This window comes from Somniosus microcephalus, chromosome 6 (genome assembly GCF_052327205.1).
Source record: "Somniosus microcephalus isolate GS21.2 chromosome 6, FLI_Smic_1.0, whole genome shotgun sequence".
NCBI classification, from domain to species: domain Eukaryota; kingdom Metazoa; phylum Chordata; class Chondrichthyes; order Squaliformes; family Somniosidae; genus Somniosus; species Somniosus microcephalus.
Window position 1 is genome coordinate 29,111,969 of NC_140992.1, and position 15,944 is coordinate 29,127,912.

Below are 15,944 nucleotides of genomic sequence, written 5' to 3' on the forward strand. Positions count from 1 at the left end.
TTATCTGTTTGCACAGAAATAGGGATAAAAAAAAAAAATGAGGCAGCAACAATTTTCAGCCATTGCTGTCCTTCAAGTTCTTGAGTGTCATCGACTGCATTCATGAAGATAATGCTACTCCACGGTCAATCCGATGGTGTACATCAACGGCAAGGCTTTCCTTCAGTCACTGTAGGGGATGCACAACAAAGGATTTTGTATTTGAATATAAAATGTCCATGATGAACGCACAGCCGCTTCATTCTTGGCCAGTCATCTATGACTCTAACATTTGAGTGTGATAACTGGCTGCTTGACTGGATGGGGGATTTGGACAAACAGAGCTAGAGCTAGAGACACAAGACAGCTTGCTCTGTCGTTGAGCTAATATTTTAGTGTTCCTTCATCAGTTCAGAGAAAACTTCCTTCACAGTTGACCGTATCCTCTCTCCAAGATGTTTAGCCTTTACCACACCTCATCGCACCCCACCCAGTATTACCCACTCACTGAGCCATCTGGATGCCCTACAAATGCCATTGTAATTTTGTGTGTGGAGCCATTGTCATTTCATAACTTGAGGTTTCTGTTGTAGCACACAGCACCTATACGAGTGACTCATGCTCGATATACACCCTTACATAGACTTTATTTCTAGTGACGGTTTAGATTTTTACATAGTTCCTGGAAAGATCTCTGCAGTGCAGTGTAAAAGATTAATCAGATTACGTGTCTCTTCCTATTTTAGCAGCTGTGTTTGTAGCAGTGTTAAATCCCAAGCTGGTAATGCCCTAAACTTGTACTTCACAAAGCTATTCAGTTGGTTTGATTATTGCATTGATTATTAAAGCCAAACCTTATCTCCAACAGGACAGCCTGCTGCTGTAAAAGAAGCTGCGTGCTAAAAGTATCACTTTTATTTGCATCTGAGGGTTTTGGAGAACTTCGAACCTACAGCACCTGATTTGGTGTGGGTACAATGGCAAAACATGTAAGTAACCGTGCATCTGTAAAACGGTGGGCTCTTGTTTAGTTTATAGATGTGTCGGGATAGATGAAGAATTAATGGCCCGTAATTTGCGGTCAGCGGCGAAGCAAAGGCGTTCACCGCTGGCCTCGAAGTAAGCTCTGCACCAAAAATTATCGCAATCTCTGTGGCGAGAGGTTTGGCTTTTCCGACGTGTAATTGAAATCGGCGCAAGTTAATGGGGATTCCCAGCAACGAACTGCTGTGACGTCACCAGGCTGTCTGAGCAGTCAATCATAACGCAGAATTCTCACAGACGGCAAACTAGGAAGTGGGTAAGCTCCTTTTGATTCTAACTTTTTAATGTTGGAGAGCGCAATACAAAGATTGGGGCTCTCATGGGGAAAAGGCAAACGTGAAATAAAGATGAAAAAACTTTATATAAAAAAAAAAAAAAAATTTAAGTTTCTTAATTTAAATTTTTATTAAAATGGATAAATTTGACACTCTACAAAATTAAAATTAGTTTTTCAGGGCCATAACCTTTGTTTAGCAGTCAATATGTTGTGAAAACCCCAGTTACACCTAATCCAAAAGGGTCTAACTTTTAATGGGGTATTTTAACAGCGGTGCATCAGGGAGGGGGAGAGTTACCTGGACACTTTGGGCTTGATTTTCATCGGGCTATTGAGGCGGGATTGGAGGCGTGTGGGTAGGTTGACATCGGGGGGCATGAACTCATCCCGCCCCCAACCCGCCTCCATGCCAGTTTCAAAGGAGGCAGATATCCGACCTGTGCTGGGACCCGCCTCCCCGAGGCGGGAAGGGGATTAGTGCCAATTAACTGCCTATTAACAGGCAGTTTTTAGCCTAATCCCTATTTTTATCCCTGAAGTGAGGGATTCCCGACAGCTCCAAACCACGCCAAGTTAGCAAGGCGGACTGAAGGGCTTGGAGGGTTCGAGATGTCTAGTGTTCAGGTGAGTGATGTGTGCATGAGTGCAGAGGTAAGTGTGTTTGGTGTGTGTAAAGTGTTTAAATAAGCTTTACTTACCTTTACAGCCTTCCTTCCTTCAGGTCTCGGGAGTCCCTCATCTCACTGGCACAGAAAGCAGAATGGCCGCGAGTTGTCAAAAGTTGCAGCATTCAGCTTTCTGTCCTGGAGAGATCTCTAAATCAGCCTGAGAGGAAGGAATTAACTTGGTGTACAGACTGTCAGTGTTTGACAGCTTCAAAGAGCTGTCAAACGCTGATATTTCATCTGTCAAAAGGTCTTGACAGATGAAATGTCAATCTGTGACGTGACCTGTTGCCGGGCGGCCCTTGTACAGATAACTGTAGCTGTAGTAAAGACAGCTGCTTTACGGTAGCTGTGGTAAAGACAGCTGCTTGACAGCAGTCGTATAAATAGGAAGCCATCTTGGCCATGCGGCAGTACTGCACGAGCTGGCACTGACTCAAGACCTAATAGAGTACTCAACGATATCTACTCGTAAGCCTCTTAATACTAAGATATAAGATAACATTACATGGTACAGGTAGACTATCCTTTATCCGAAAACCTCGGGACCAGCCGTGTTTCGGTTTTCGGAAAAGTTCGGATTTCGGAAGGTATTTTATAAGACTGGGAAATTTGTCGGGGGTGGGTCGGCGGGAGTCGGGGTCGGCGGGGGGTCGTCGGCGGGGGTCGGGGTCGTGCGCACGACTTACGCTGACCCTCTGCTCAGCGTAAGTCGTGCGCCACTCTGGTCATGTCGTGCGCACGACTTACGCTGAACGAAAAAACCTTCGGTTTTTAGAGGGTTTCGGTTTTCGGAAGTTCGGCTAAAAGGTAGTCTACCTGTACCAGGAGCGGGGTGTTAAAGGTGCACAGCTTAGCACGCTCCATCAAGTTTCAGCTGCCAGAATCCATGCGAGGCGTCCATCTTGGAGAAGAATTTTGCTCCTGTCATTTCGCTGACTATTTCCTCTCTTAGGGATTTGATAGTGCTCTCTTTTTATATTAGCGTTAAGGTCCTTGGGATCCATGCAGACACGCAATTTCAGTCTTTTTTGAATTGACGCAAACCATGGAATTTACCTAGTCAGTCGGTTCCTCGGTCTTCTTTATGACACCTAGTCCCTCCATGCGGTCTAGCTCTTTCCGCAGTTTCTCATGGAGGGCCACCGGAACTCTCCTGGGTGCGTGAATCACAGGTTGTGCGTCATCTCTCAGTTTGATGGAGTATGTAAAGGGCAGTGCTCCGAAACCCTGAAATACATCTGCGTACTTGTGTGTTATAGCATCATGCTTTATATTTGTACCGTCTTGGGGGGCACTCTGCACACAGTTCAGTTCATTAATAGTATTGACTCGTTTTACCAAGCCCAAATCCACACATGCCTTATCCCCCAACAGTGGCTCATGTCCTTCAGGCACTATAACAAACGTCAATGGGTGAATGCGATTTTTTACCTTAACATTCAGCCGACACGTTCCTTTTGTTTCAATACTTTGTCCATTGTACGCCTTCAAAGCCACTGTCTTGTTCAGTATTTTTGGTCTCCCTTTGAGATTCTGTGCATCACTCCAGCTTATGAGGTTTGCCTTAGCACCTGTATCTAGCTTGAAGGGAACAATGGTGACATTTACCAGCAAGGGGGCTATCCGAACTTCAGTCTTTCGTCCTACGGAATGTACTTCCTTTTCCATATCTTTACCCTGTTTTAAGTCATTTTGCACCATTCCAACATACAAAGTCTCCGATTCTGTGTCTTCAGTCTCAATAGCATGCACTGTCTTTTTACCATCGGTTTTCTCTTCCCAAAAGCACATTTTAGCAAAGTGATTCCTGCCTTTACATTTTGCGCAGTTCTTCCCATAAGCCGGACATTGTCTTGCCACGTGTCTATTGCCGCACTGTCTGCAATCGTATGGCGTCATAGTCCTGAACTCTCTGCGCCCTCGATGATTTGCTCCATTGCTCTGTGGAAGATTTCTGGGGCGGAGCTAATGCCGAAGGGCAGGCGTTGGTAAGAGTATCGACCAAACGGGGTGTTGGACACAACTGGGTTGGCCCAGCAAATACCCGCTCAGCTACGCAGGTCACAGTGCACCAGAAAGCCTGTCGTTAGACTCGACCTGTAGACAAGGGAAAGACTGTAAACAGCTAATGGACTTCTGGGTGTGGGTAGTGTTTATATGTACCGGCAGTTATTGCAAGGTATAGTTACACTGACAGTTTTTACATGTTAATAGTAGTTACACTGACTGTTTTTATATGTTGTTAATATGTGTTTGTTATGGTGTTTACTGTTTGTCATCGTTGAGGGGGAAAGATGTACAGATAACTGTAGCTGTAGTAAAGACAGCTGCTTGACGGCAGTCTTACAAATAGGAAGCCATCTTGGCCATGTGGCAGTACTGCACGAGCTGGCACTGACTCGAGACCTAAAAGAGTACTCAACGATATCTACTCGTAAGCCTCTTAATACTAAGATATAAGATAACATTACAGCCCTTAATTGGCCTGCTGAGCCCGCTGGGCGGGCTCAACAAGGTCAATCAAGTGAAAATTGCGTGGGTTGGCCACAACTCGACGGAGGAGGGACTACAACCTCAAAAGTTGTAGTCTCGCCTCCTACACGCCTCCAGTATCAAAATCCAGCCCTTTGTTCCAGGAGGCAGTCACACCCTTTAGGTTAAGTACTTTAGAGTTTGTCAGTGGTCAGGGACAGGAGGGTGTGACTGTGAATCAGGCAGGTATGGGGACCCAGGACGTAGTCCTGGAGGAGCCTCAGCCCTTGACTTTGTCCAACAGGTATGAGGTACTTGCTGTATGGATGAGGAAAAGGACTGCAGGGAGAATGGGCAAACTGACCACGGCACTGTGGTACAGGGGACCATCCAACTGGTGGGAGAAGGAAGGAAGGAATGTGGTAGTGTTAGGGGACAATATAGTCGGGGGCATAGATACTGTTTTCTGCAGCCGCGAAAGAGTCCCAAAGGCTGTGTTGCCTACCTCACGGCTGGAGGAGAACTTGGAGAGGGAGGATCCAGTTGCCGTGGTCCATGTAGGAACCAATGACCTAGGTAGAACTAAGAATGAGGTTCTGCTGAGGGAGTTTGAGGAGCTCGGGTCTAAATTAATAAGCAGAACCTCAAGGGTAATAATCTCTGGATTGCTACCTGAGCCACGCGCAAATTGGCATAGGGTTAAGCAGATCAGAGAGTTAAATTCGTGCCGCAGGCAAAGGTTGCACAGGCAGAAAGGGAATCGGTGACCAACAAGCAGAGTAGTAGGCGCAGGCAGGTAGTGCAGGGGTCCCCTGTGGCCATCCCCCCTCTCTCAGATATACCACTTTGGATACTGATGGGGGGGATGGCTTACCAGGGGAAGGTAGCAGCAGCCAACTTCTTGGCACCAGGGGTGGTTCTGCTGCACAGGACAGGAGGAGAAGGAGTTGGAGAGCTATAGTGATAGGGGATTCTATTGTAAGGGGAATAGATGGGCGTTTCTGCGGCCGTAAACGAGACTCCAGGGTGGTGTGTTGCCTCCCTGGTGCAAGGGTCAAGGATGTCTGAGCGGCTGCAGAACATTTTGGAAAGGGAGGGTGAACAGCCAGTTGTCGTGGTGCATATAGGTACCAACGATATAGGTAAAAACCGGGATGAGGTCCTAAAAGCTGAATATAGGGAGTTAGGAGGTAAATTTAAAAATAGGACCGCAAAAGGTAGTAATCTCATGATTGCTACCAGTGCCACGTGCTAGTCAGAGTAGAAATGGAAGGATATTTCAGATGAATACGTGGCTAGAGGAATGGTGCAAGGGGGAGGCATTCAAATTCCTGGGACATTGGAACCGGTTCTGGGGGAGGTGCGACCAATAGAAAACTGACGGTTTGCACCTGGGCAGGGCCGGGACCGATGTCCGAGGGGAAATGTTTGCTAATGCTCTGGGGGAGGGTTTAACCTAAAATGGCAGGGGGTTGGGAACCTGAGCGGAGAGACAGAGGAAAGGGAAACGAGGATAAAAGCAAAAGACAGGAAGGAGAAAAACAAAAGTGGCAGACAGAGAAATCAAGGGTTTAAATCAAACATGGCCACAGTAAATAATAATTCTAAAAGATCTAAGAGCGTTAAAAAAACAAGCCTGAAGGCTTTATGTCTTAATGCGAGGAGCATTCATAATAAGGTGGATGAATCGGCTGCGCAAATAGAGGTAAATGAATATGATATGATTGGGATTACGGAAACATGGCTCCAGGGTGGCCAAGGCTGGGAACTCAACATCCAGGGGTATTCAATATTCAGGAAAGATAGGCAAAAATGAAAAGGAGGTGGGGTAGCATTGCTGGTTAAAGAGGGGATTAACACAATTGTATGGAAGGATATTCGCTCTGATGATGTGGAACCTGTATGGGTAGAACTGAGAAATACCAAGGGGCAGAAAACGTTAGTGGGAGTGGTATATAGACCTCCAAACAGTAATGCGGAGGTCGGGGATGGCATTAAAAGGGAAATTAGAGAAGCGTGCAATAAGGGCACAGCAGTTATCATGGGTGACTTTAATCTACATATAGATTGAGCTAACCAAATTAGTAACAATACTGTGGAGGAGGAATTCCTGGAGTGTATACGGGATGGTTTCCTGGACCAATATGTCGAGGAACCAACTAGAGAGCAGGCCATCTTAGACTGGGTATTATGTAATGAGAAAGGATTCATTAGCAAACTTGTGCGAGGCCCGTTGGGTCGGAGCGATCATAATATGATAGAATTCTTCATTAAGATGGAGAGTTAAGTAGTTGACTCAGACTAGGGTCTTGAATTCAAATAAAGGAAACTACGATGGTATGAGGCGCGAGTTGGGTAGGATTGATTGGGGAATGTCACTCAAAGGGTTGACGGTGGATGGGCAATGGCAAACATTCAAAGATCGCATGGATGAACTACAGAATTTGTTCATCCCAGTTTGGCATAGAAATAAAACAAAAAAGGTGACTCGACCGTGGCTAACGAGGGAAATTAGAGATAGCATAAGATCCAAGGAGAGGACATATAAATTGGCCAGAAAAAGCAGTAAACCTGAGGATTGGGAGCAGTTAAGGATTCAACAAAGGAGGACAAAGGGATTAATTAAGAGGGGGAAAATAGAATATGTGAGTAAGCTTGCAGGGAACATAAAAACTGACTGTAAAAGCTGTTATAACTATGTGAAGAGAAAAAGATTGGTGAAGTCAAGTGTAGGTCCCTTGCAGCCAGAATCAGGGGAATTTATAATGAGGAACAAAGAAATGGCAGACCAATTAAATACATACTTTGGTTCTGTCTTCACAAAGGAGGACACAAATAACCTCCCAGAGATGTCGGGGAACATGGGGTCTAATGAAAGGGAGGAACTGATAGAAATCAGTATTTGTAGGGAAATGGTGTTGGAGAAATTGACGGGATTGAAGGCCGATAAATCCCCAGGGCCTGATAATCTACATCCTAGCATACTTAAGGAAGTGGCCCTAGAAATAGTGGATGCATTGCTGGTCATCTTCCAAAATTCGATAGACTTTGGAACAGTACCCATGGATTGGAGGGTAGCTAATGTTACCCCACTGTTCAAAAAAGGTGGTAGAGAGAAAATGGGGAATTACAGACCGGTAAGCTTGACATCGGTAGTGGGGAAAATGCTAAAGTCCATTATAAAAGATGTAATAGCCGGGCATTTGGAAAACCGTGACCGGATCGGACAAAGTCAACATGGATTTACAAAAGGTAAATCGTGCTTGACTAATCTACTGGAATTTTTGAGGCTGTAACTGGTAAAATAGATAAGGGAGAACCAGTGGATGTGGTGTATTTGGACTTTCAAAAGGCTTTCGATAAGGTCCCGTATAAGAGATTAGCGTGTAAAGTTAAGGCACATGGGATTGGGGGCAAGGTATTGACTTGGATAGAGAACTGGTTGGCAGACAGAAAGCAAAGAGTTGGAATAAACGTCCTTTTTCCGAGTGGCAGGCAGTGACTAGTAGGGTACCGCAGGGATCGGTCCTTGGACCCCAGCTATTCACAATATATATTAATGATCTAGACAAGGGAATTAGATGTAATATCTCCAAATTTGCAGACGACACAAAGCTGGGTGGGTGTGTGTGCTGTGAGGAGGATGCCGAGAAATTCCAGGATGATTTGGACAGGTTGGGTGATTGGGCAGAAGCATGGCAGATGCAATATAATGTGGATAAATGCAAGGTTATCCACTTTGTCAAAAACAAGAAGGCAGGTTATTATCTGGCAATAGATTGGGAGAAGGGGAAGTGCAACGAGACTTGGGCGTCCTTGTGCACCAGTCGCTAAAGGTAAGCATGCAGGTGCAGCAGGTGGTTAAGAAGGCAAATGGTATGTTGGCCTTCGTAGTGCGAGGGTTTGGGTACAGGAACAAGGATGTCTTGCTGCAGTTATACAGGGCCTTGGTGAGACCACACCTTGAGTATTGTGTGCAGTTTTGGTCGCCTTATCTGAGGAAGGCTGTTCTTGCCATGGAGGGAGTGCAGCGAAGATTCACCAAGCTGATACCTGGGATGGCAGGAATGACGTATGAGGAGAGATTGGGTCGATTGGGCTTATACTCGCTGGAGTTTAGAAGAATGAGAGGGGATCTCATTGAAACTTATAAAATTCTAACAGGACTGGACAGACTAGTTGCAGGAAGGATGTCTCCGATGGGCAGGGAGTCCAGAACCAGGGGTCACAGTCTAAGGATAAGGGGTAAGCCATTTAGGACAGAGATGAGGAGGAATTTCTTCACCCAGAGAGTGATGAACATGTGGAATTCTCTACCACAGAAGGCAGTAGAGGCCAATTCATTAAATATATTCAAGAAGGAGTTCGATATATTTCTTAAGGCTAAAAGGATCAAGGGATATGGGGAGAAAGCAGGGACAGGGTACTGAATTTGGATGATCAGCCATGATCGCATTGAATGGCGGAGCAGGCTCGATGGGCTAAATGGCCTACTCCTGCTCCTATCTTCTATGTTTCTATGCCTCCAAAGAGTGGTGTGGGAAGAAGGGGTTTTGATTCATGGGGCACTGGCACGAGTACTGGGGAAAGAGGGAGCTGTTCCGTCAGGACTGGCTCCACTTGGGCTGGGGCCAGCGCCTTGGCGAATCGAATAACTAGGGCTGTAGATAGGGCTTCAAACTTAAAAAAAAAAGTGTGGGGGGGCGGGGAGGAGGGGCCATGTGAGGGGCAACTTCGAAATCTAAAGAGAAAGGTCAAGGCAATCAAGCAGTGTAGCAATTTGGGTGAAAATAAGCAGTGTGACAGGAAGGGACCGAGAGTTTAACAGTAGCAGTGCAGCAGAGAATAAGGTCAAAGCAGGGAATAATGGTAAAAAATTAAATTCAAGGCTCTTTATCTGACTGCACAAAGCATTCATAACGAGATAGATGAACTAGTGGCATAAACAGAGATGAATGGGTTTGATCTAATAGCCATTACAGAGACGTGGTTGCAAGGTGACCAAGGTTGGGGACTAAAAGTTCCAGCGTACTTGAAGTTTCGGAAACATAGAAGATAGGAGCAGGAGTAGGCCATTCGGCCCCTCGAGCCTGTTCTGCCATTTAATGAAATCATGGCTGATCATCCAAATTCAGTACCCTGTCCCTGCTTTCTCCCCATATCCCTTGATCCCTTTAGCCTCAAGAAATATATCTAACTCCTTCTTGAATATATTTAATGAATTGGCCTCAACTGTCTTCTGTGGTAGAGAATTCCACAGGTTCACCACTCTCTGGGTGAAGAAATTCCTCCTCATCTCAGTCCTAAATGGCTTACCCCTTATCCTTAGACTGTGACCCCTGGTTCTGGACTCCCCCACCATCGGGAACATCCTTCCTGCATCTAGTCCTGTTAGAATTTTATAAGTTTCAATGAGATCCCCTCTCATTCTTCTAAACTCTAGCGAATATAAGCCTAATCGACCCAATCTCTCTCCATACATCATTCCTGCCATCCCAGGTACCAGTCTGGTGAATCTTCGCTGCACTCCATGGCAAGAGCATCCTTCCTCAGATAAGGTGACCAAAACTGCACACACTACTCAAGTTGTGGTCTCACCAAGGCCCTGTACAACTGTAGCAAGCCATCCTTGCTCCTGTACTCGAATCCTCTCGCTATGAAGGCCAACATACCATTTGCCGCCTTAACCGCCTGCTGCACCTGCATGCTTACCTTCAGCGACTGGTGCACAAGGACACCCAGGCCTCGTTGCACTTCCCCTTCTCCCAATCTATTGCCGTTCAGATAATCTGTCTTCCTGTTTTTTGCCACCGAAGTGGATAACCTCGCATTTATCCACATTGAGCAGATGCAGTATAATCACCCAACCTGTCCAAATCATACTGGAATTTCTCTATCTTCCTCACAGCACACACGCCCACCCAGCTTTGTGTCATCTGCAAACTTGGAGATATTACATCTAGTTCCCTCATCTAGATCATTAATATATATTGTGAATAGCTGGGGTCCTAGCACCGATCCCTGCGGTACCCCACTAATCACTGCCTGCCACTTGGAAAAGAGCCGTTTATTCTAACTCTTTGCTTCCTGTCTGCCAACCAGTTCTCTATCCAAGTCAGTACCTTACCCCCAATCCCATGTGCTTTAACTTTGCATGCTAATCTCTTATGTGGGACCTTATCGAAAGCCTTCTGAAAGTCCAAATACACCACATCCACTGGTTCTCCCTTATCTATTCTACCAGTTACATCCTCAAAAAATTCCAGTAGATTAGTCATGCATGATTTACTTTTTGTAAATCCATGTTGACTGTCCGATCCTGTCACTGTTTTCCAAGTGCTCTGCTATTACATCTTTTATAATGGACTCTCGCATTTTCCCCACTACCGATGTCCCTGTTTTCTCTCTACCACCTTTTTTAAATAGTGGGGTTACATTAGCTACCCTCCAATCCATGGGAACTATTCCAGAGTCTCTAGAATTTTGGAAGATGACCAGCAATGCATGTACTATTTCTAGGGCCGCTTCCTTAAGTACCCTAGGATGTAGATTATCAGGTCCTGGCGATTTATCGGCCGTCAATCCCGTCAATTTCCCGAACACCATTTCCCTACAAATACTGATTTCATTCAATTGCTCCCTCTCAATAGACCCTATGTACCCCAACATCTCGGAAGGTTATTTGTGTCCTCCTTTGTGAAGACCGAACCAAAGTATGTATTTAATTGGTCTGCCATTTCTTTGTTCCCCATTATAAATTCCCCTGATTCTGACTGCAAGGGACCTCTGCTTGACTTCACCAATCTTTTTCTCTTCACATATCTATAAAAGCTTTTACAGTCAGTTTTTATGTTACCTGAAAGCTTTCTCTCATACTCTATTTTCCCCATCTTAATTAATCCCTTTGTCCTCCTTTGCTGAATCCTAAACTGCACCCAATCCTCAGGTTTGCTGCTTTTTCTGGCCAATTTATATGTCCTCTCCTTGGATCTTATGCTATCCCTAATTTCCCTTGTTAGCCACGGCTGAGTCACCTTTTTTGTTTTATTTTTATGCCAAACAGGAATGAACAAATTCTGTAGTTCATCCATGCGATCTTTAAATGTTTGCCATTCACCATCAACCCTTCAAGTAACGTTCCACAATCCATTCTAGCCAACTCGCGCCTCACACCATCGTAGTTTCCTTTATTTAAATTCAAGACCCTAGTCTCTGAGTCAACTGCTTCACTCTCCATCTTAATGAAGAATTCGATCATATTATGATCGCTCCTCCCCAAGGGGCCTCGCACAACAAGATTTCTAATTAATCCTTTCTCATTACATAATACCCAGTCTAAGATGGCCTGATCTCCAGTTGCTTCCTCGACATATTTGTCCAGGAAACCATCCCGTATACACTCTAGGAATTCCTCCTCCACAGTATTGTTATTAATTTGGTTAGCCCAATTTATATGTAGATTATAGTCACCCGTGATAACTGCTGTGCCCTTATTGCACGCATCTCTGAATTCCCATTTAATGCCATCCCCAACCTCCGCATTACTGTTTGGAGGTCTGTATAGAACTCCCACTTATGTTTTTTGCCCCTTGGTATTTCTCAGCTCTACCCATACAGATTCCACATCATCAGAGCTAATATCCTTCCTTACTATTGTGTTAATCTCCCCTTTAACCAGCCATGCTACCCCACCTCCGTTTCCTTTTTGCCTGTCCTTCCTGAATATTGAATACCCCTGGATGTTGAATTCCCAGCCTTGGCCACCCTGGAGTCATGTCTCCGTAATCCCAATTATATCATATCCGTTTACCTCTATTTGCGCAGCTAATTCATCCACCTTCTTACGAATACTCCTCGCATTAAGACACAAAGCCTTCAGGCTTTTTTTTTTAACACTTAGTCCTTTTAGAATTATTATTTACTGTAGCCCTGTTTGATTTCCACCCTTGATTTCTCTGCCTTACACTTTTTTGCTTTTCTCCTTCCTGTCTTTTGTTTCTGTGCTTGCTTCCCTTTCTTCTGTCTCCCTGCACAGGTTCCCAACCCCCTGCCATTTTAGTTGAAACCCTCCCCAACAGCACTAGCAAACACTCCCCCTGGGACATCGGTATCGGTCCCGATCCTGCCCAGGTGCAAACCGTCCAGTTTGTACTGGTCCTACCTCCCCCAGAACCGGTTCCAATATCCCAGGAATTTGAATGCCTCCCCCTTGCACCATTCCTCTAGCCACGTATTCATCTGAAATATCCTTCCATTTCTACTCTGACTAGCACGTGGCACTGGTAGCAATCATGAGATTACTACCTTTTGCGGTCCTATTTTTTAATTTACCTCCTAACTCCCTATATTCAGCTTTTAGGACCTCATCCTGGTTTTTACCTATATCGTTGGTACCTATATGCACCACGACAACTGGCTGTTCACCCTCCCCCTCCAGAATGCCCTGCAGCCGCCCCAAGACATCTTTGACCCTTGCACCACGGAGACAACATACCATCCTGGAGTCTCGTTTGCGGCCGCAGAAACGCCTATCTATTCCCCTTGCAATAGAATCCCCTATCACTATAGCTCTCCCGCTCTTTTTCCTCCCGTCCTGTGTTGCAGGACCACCCATGGTGCCAGGAAGTTGGCTGCTGCTGCCTTCCTCCGATAAGCCATCTCCCCCAACAATATCCAAAGTGGTATATCTGTTTGAGGGGGATGGCCACAGGGGACCACTGCACTACCTGCCTGAGCCGCCTACTATGCCTGGTGGTCACCCATTCCCTTTCTGACTGTGCAGCCTTTACCTGTGGTGTGACCAACTCATTAAACGTGCTATCCACGACGTCCTCAGCATCGCGAATGCTCCAGTATGTATTCATTCGCAGCTCCAGTGCCGCAATGCGGTCTGCCAGTAGCTGCAGCTGGATACACTTCCCGCCCACATGGTCGTCAGGGACACTGTCCCTGATTTCCCACATAGTGCAGGAGGAGCATGCCACAGGGCCGAGCTGTGCTGTCATGACTTGCCCTTTTAATTAATTCAAATTAAATTAAATCAAATCAATACCACCAATTACACTATACAATTAAATGATACACTCAAGGGCCCTTGTTTACTAGCACTCCCCGCTACACAAGAGACCTTAGAAACTAAAACCACAAAAATGAAGACCGTCTAAACTTTATAAACTATTAACCTTGACTGTCAAACTATAGAGTACTATAAATACTCACCTGGCCGTACTCACCCAATCAGCTGCTTCCTCTTGCCCGCGTCACTTTTTGAATCATGACATTGTTCTGGAACACCGCCGCCAGTCTGTGAGATTGGTAAGTCTCTGAGGAAAAAAGACCACGAAAGTGAGTTTAAATACTCACTGAACTCTCCTGCTGCTCCCGACACCGGAAAAGACGAGCAGAGTGGAAATGGTGGGGGGTAGCACTGATAAAGGATAACATAAGGACAGTAGCGAGAAAGGATCTCGGCTCGGAAGATCAGGAAGTAGAAACAGTATGGGTAGAGATGAGGAATAACAAGGGGCAGAAAACACTGGTGGGAGTAGTATATAGGCCCCCTAACAGTAACTATACCGTTGGACAGAATATTAATCAAGAAATAGTAGGAGCTTGTAACAAAGGTAATGCAATAATTATGGGGGACTTTAATCTTCATATCGACTGGACAAATCAAATTGGCAAAGGTAGTCTAGAGGACGAGTTCATGGAATGCATTCGGGACAGTTTCCTGGAACAATACGTCATGGAACCGACCAGGGAACAGGCTATTTTAGATCTTGTATTGTGTAATAAAATGGGGTTAATTAGCAGTCTCATAGTAAAGGATCCTCTGGGACAGAGTGATCATAATATGATAGAATTTCACACTAAGTTTGAGAGTGACTTGCCTAAGTCCGAAACTAGAGTCTTAAACTTAAATAAAGCAAATTACATAGGTATGAGGGGCGAGTTGGCTAAGGTAGATTGGAAAAATAGATTAAAAGGTATGGCGGTAGATAAACAGTGGCTAGCATTTAAAGAAATATCTCATAATTCTCAACAAAAATACATTCCATTGAGAAACAAAAACTGCACGGGATAAGTGATCAACTAAAAAAGAAAGACTTGCATTTATATAGCGCCTTTCATGACCACCAGACGTCTCAAAGCGCTTTACAGCTAATGAAGTACTTTTTGGAGTGTAGTCACTGTTGTAATGTAGGAAATGCAGCAGCCAATTTGCGCACAGCAAGCTCCCACAAACAGCAATGTGATAATGACCAGATAATCTGTGTTTGTTATGTGGATTGAGTGATAAATATTGGCCAGGACACCGGGGATAACTCCCCTGCTCTTCTTCGAAATAGTACTTTGGGATCTTTTACATCCACCCGAGAGAGCAAACAGGGCCTCGGTTTAACGTCTGATCCGAAAGACGGCATCTCCGACAGTGCAGCACTCCCTCAGCACTGCACTGGAGTCAGCCTAGCTTTATGTGTTCAAGTCCCTGGAGTGGGACTTGAACCCACAACCTTCTGACTCAGCGAGGCGAGTGTGCTACCCACTGAGCCACAGCTGACACTGATGCTATCCTTAACTAAAGAAATTAAGGATATCATTAGATTAAAAGAAGAAGCTTCTAATGTTGTGAAGAATAGTAGTGAGCCTGAGGATTGAGAGTTTCAGAAACCAGCAAAGGATGACCAAAAAATTGATGATAAGGGGAAAAAATAGAATGAGAGAAAACTAGCAAGAAATATAAAAACAGATTGCAAGAGCTTCTACAAGTATGCAAAAAGGAAGTGTAAGACGCGTGGAAATCGCCCCTCGCCCCATCAAACAATTTACAAAGTTCAGACCCTTCGACAGACGACACAAAACCCAATGAATCTGTGAAAAACTTCTTTTACTTAAAAATCAGCAAGAGATTACAAGTAAGCATCCAACAGTTATGTAGCGTATAAAAATTCCTGACTATATCTTGGCACACACAGAGCTATCCCTTTTACTTTAAGCTCAAGTGATAAAAAGCAAAACACCACATACGTACTAATACCAGCGATTGGTCAATTCCGCAATGACTAGACGTATGATTTCTGACAACTGACCAGATGGTCCAGCTGTAGCCCCGAGTGTCTTGAAACAGCACCTTCTATACCCCCAAATTTGGCAACCCTCCCATTGTGTACGTGTCCATAACTATATGGCATAATGGTCATTAGTTGTCTCTCAGACACTCTTATCACCAGTCCGTTAAACATCCATGGGCCTTCAAGGCTGGTTACATTCCATAGTCTGTAGATGTTTGTTTTTTTGAAATGGCTTTACAGTTCAATAGCTAATGGCTTCTTCTCCACAAAACTTTTTGAAAGTCTGTTTCCCTTAACTGTTGAAAGACAGTTGGCAGCCTTTCACTTTTTTAGCAGAAAGTCTCTGTTCCGGTTCACGGCCTCTTTAATACCAGTTTTTCCCCATAGGAACCCCTCAAAGCATGCTGGTATTTGGTCAACTTTTTATGTTTG

The 15,944-nt window shown here is 45.0% G+C and overlaps 1 protein-coding gene across 4 annotated transcripts in view; it reads left to right on the plus strand.

Annotated features, from left to right (window-relative positions):
- The window catches only part of LOC147115559 (transcription factor Dp-2-like), a 215,395-nt gene that overhangs the window by 50,290 nt on the left and 149,161 nt on the right, over nt 1-15,944 (plus strand). For 3 of the 4 annotated variants that reach the window (XM_085989895.1, XM_085989894.1, XM_085989897.1), the window contains exon 2: nt 848-968. The exons of the other annotated variant lie outside the window; for it this stretch is intronic. In XM_085989895.1, the coding sequence (XP_085846021.1) occupies nt 957-968 (12 nt within the window). In that variant the 5' untranslated portion in view covers nt 848-956. The remainder of the gene's footprint in view (nt 1-847; nt 969-15,944) is intronic. 4 annotated transcript variants of the gene reach the window in all.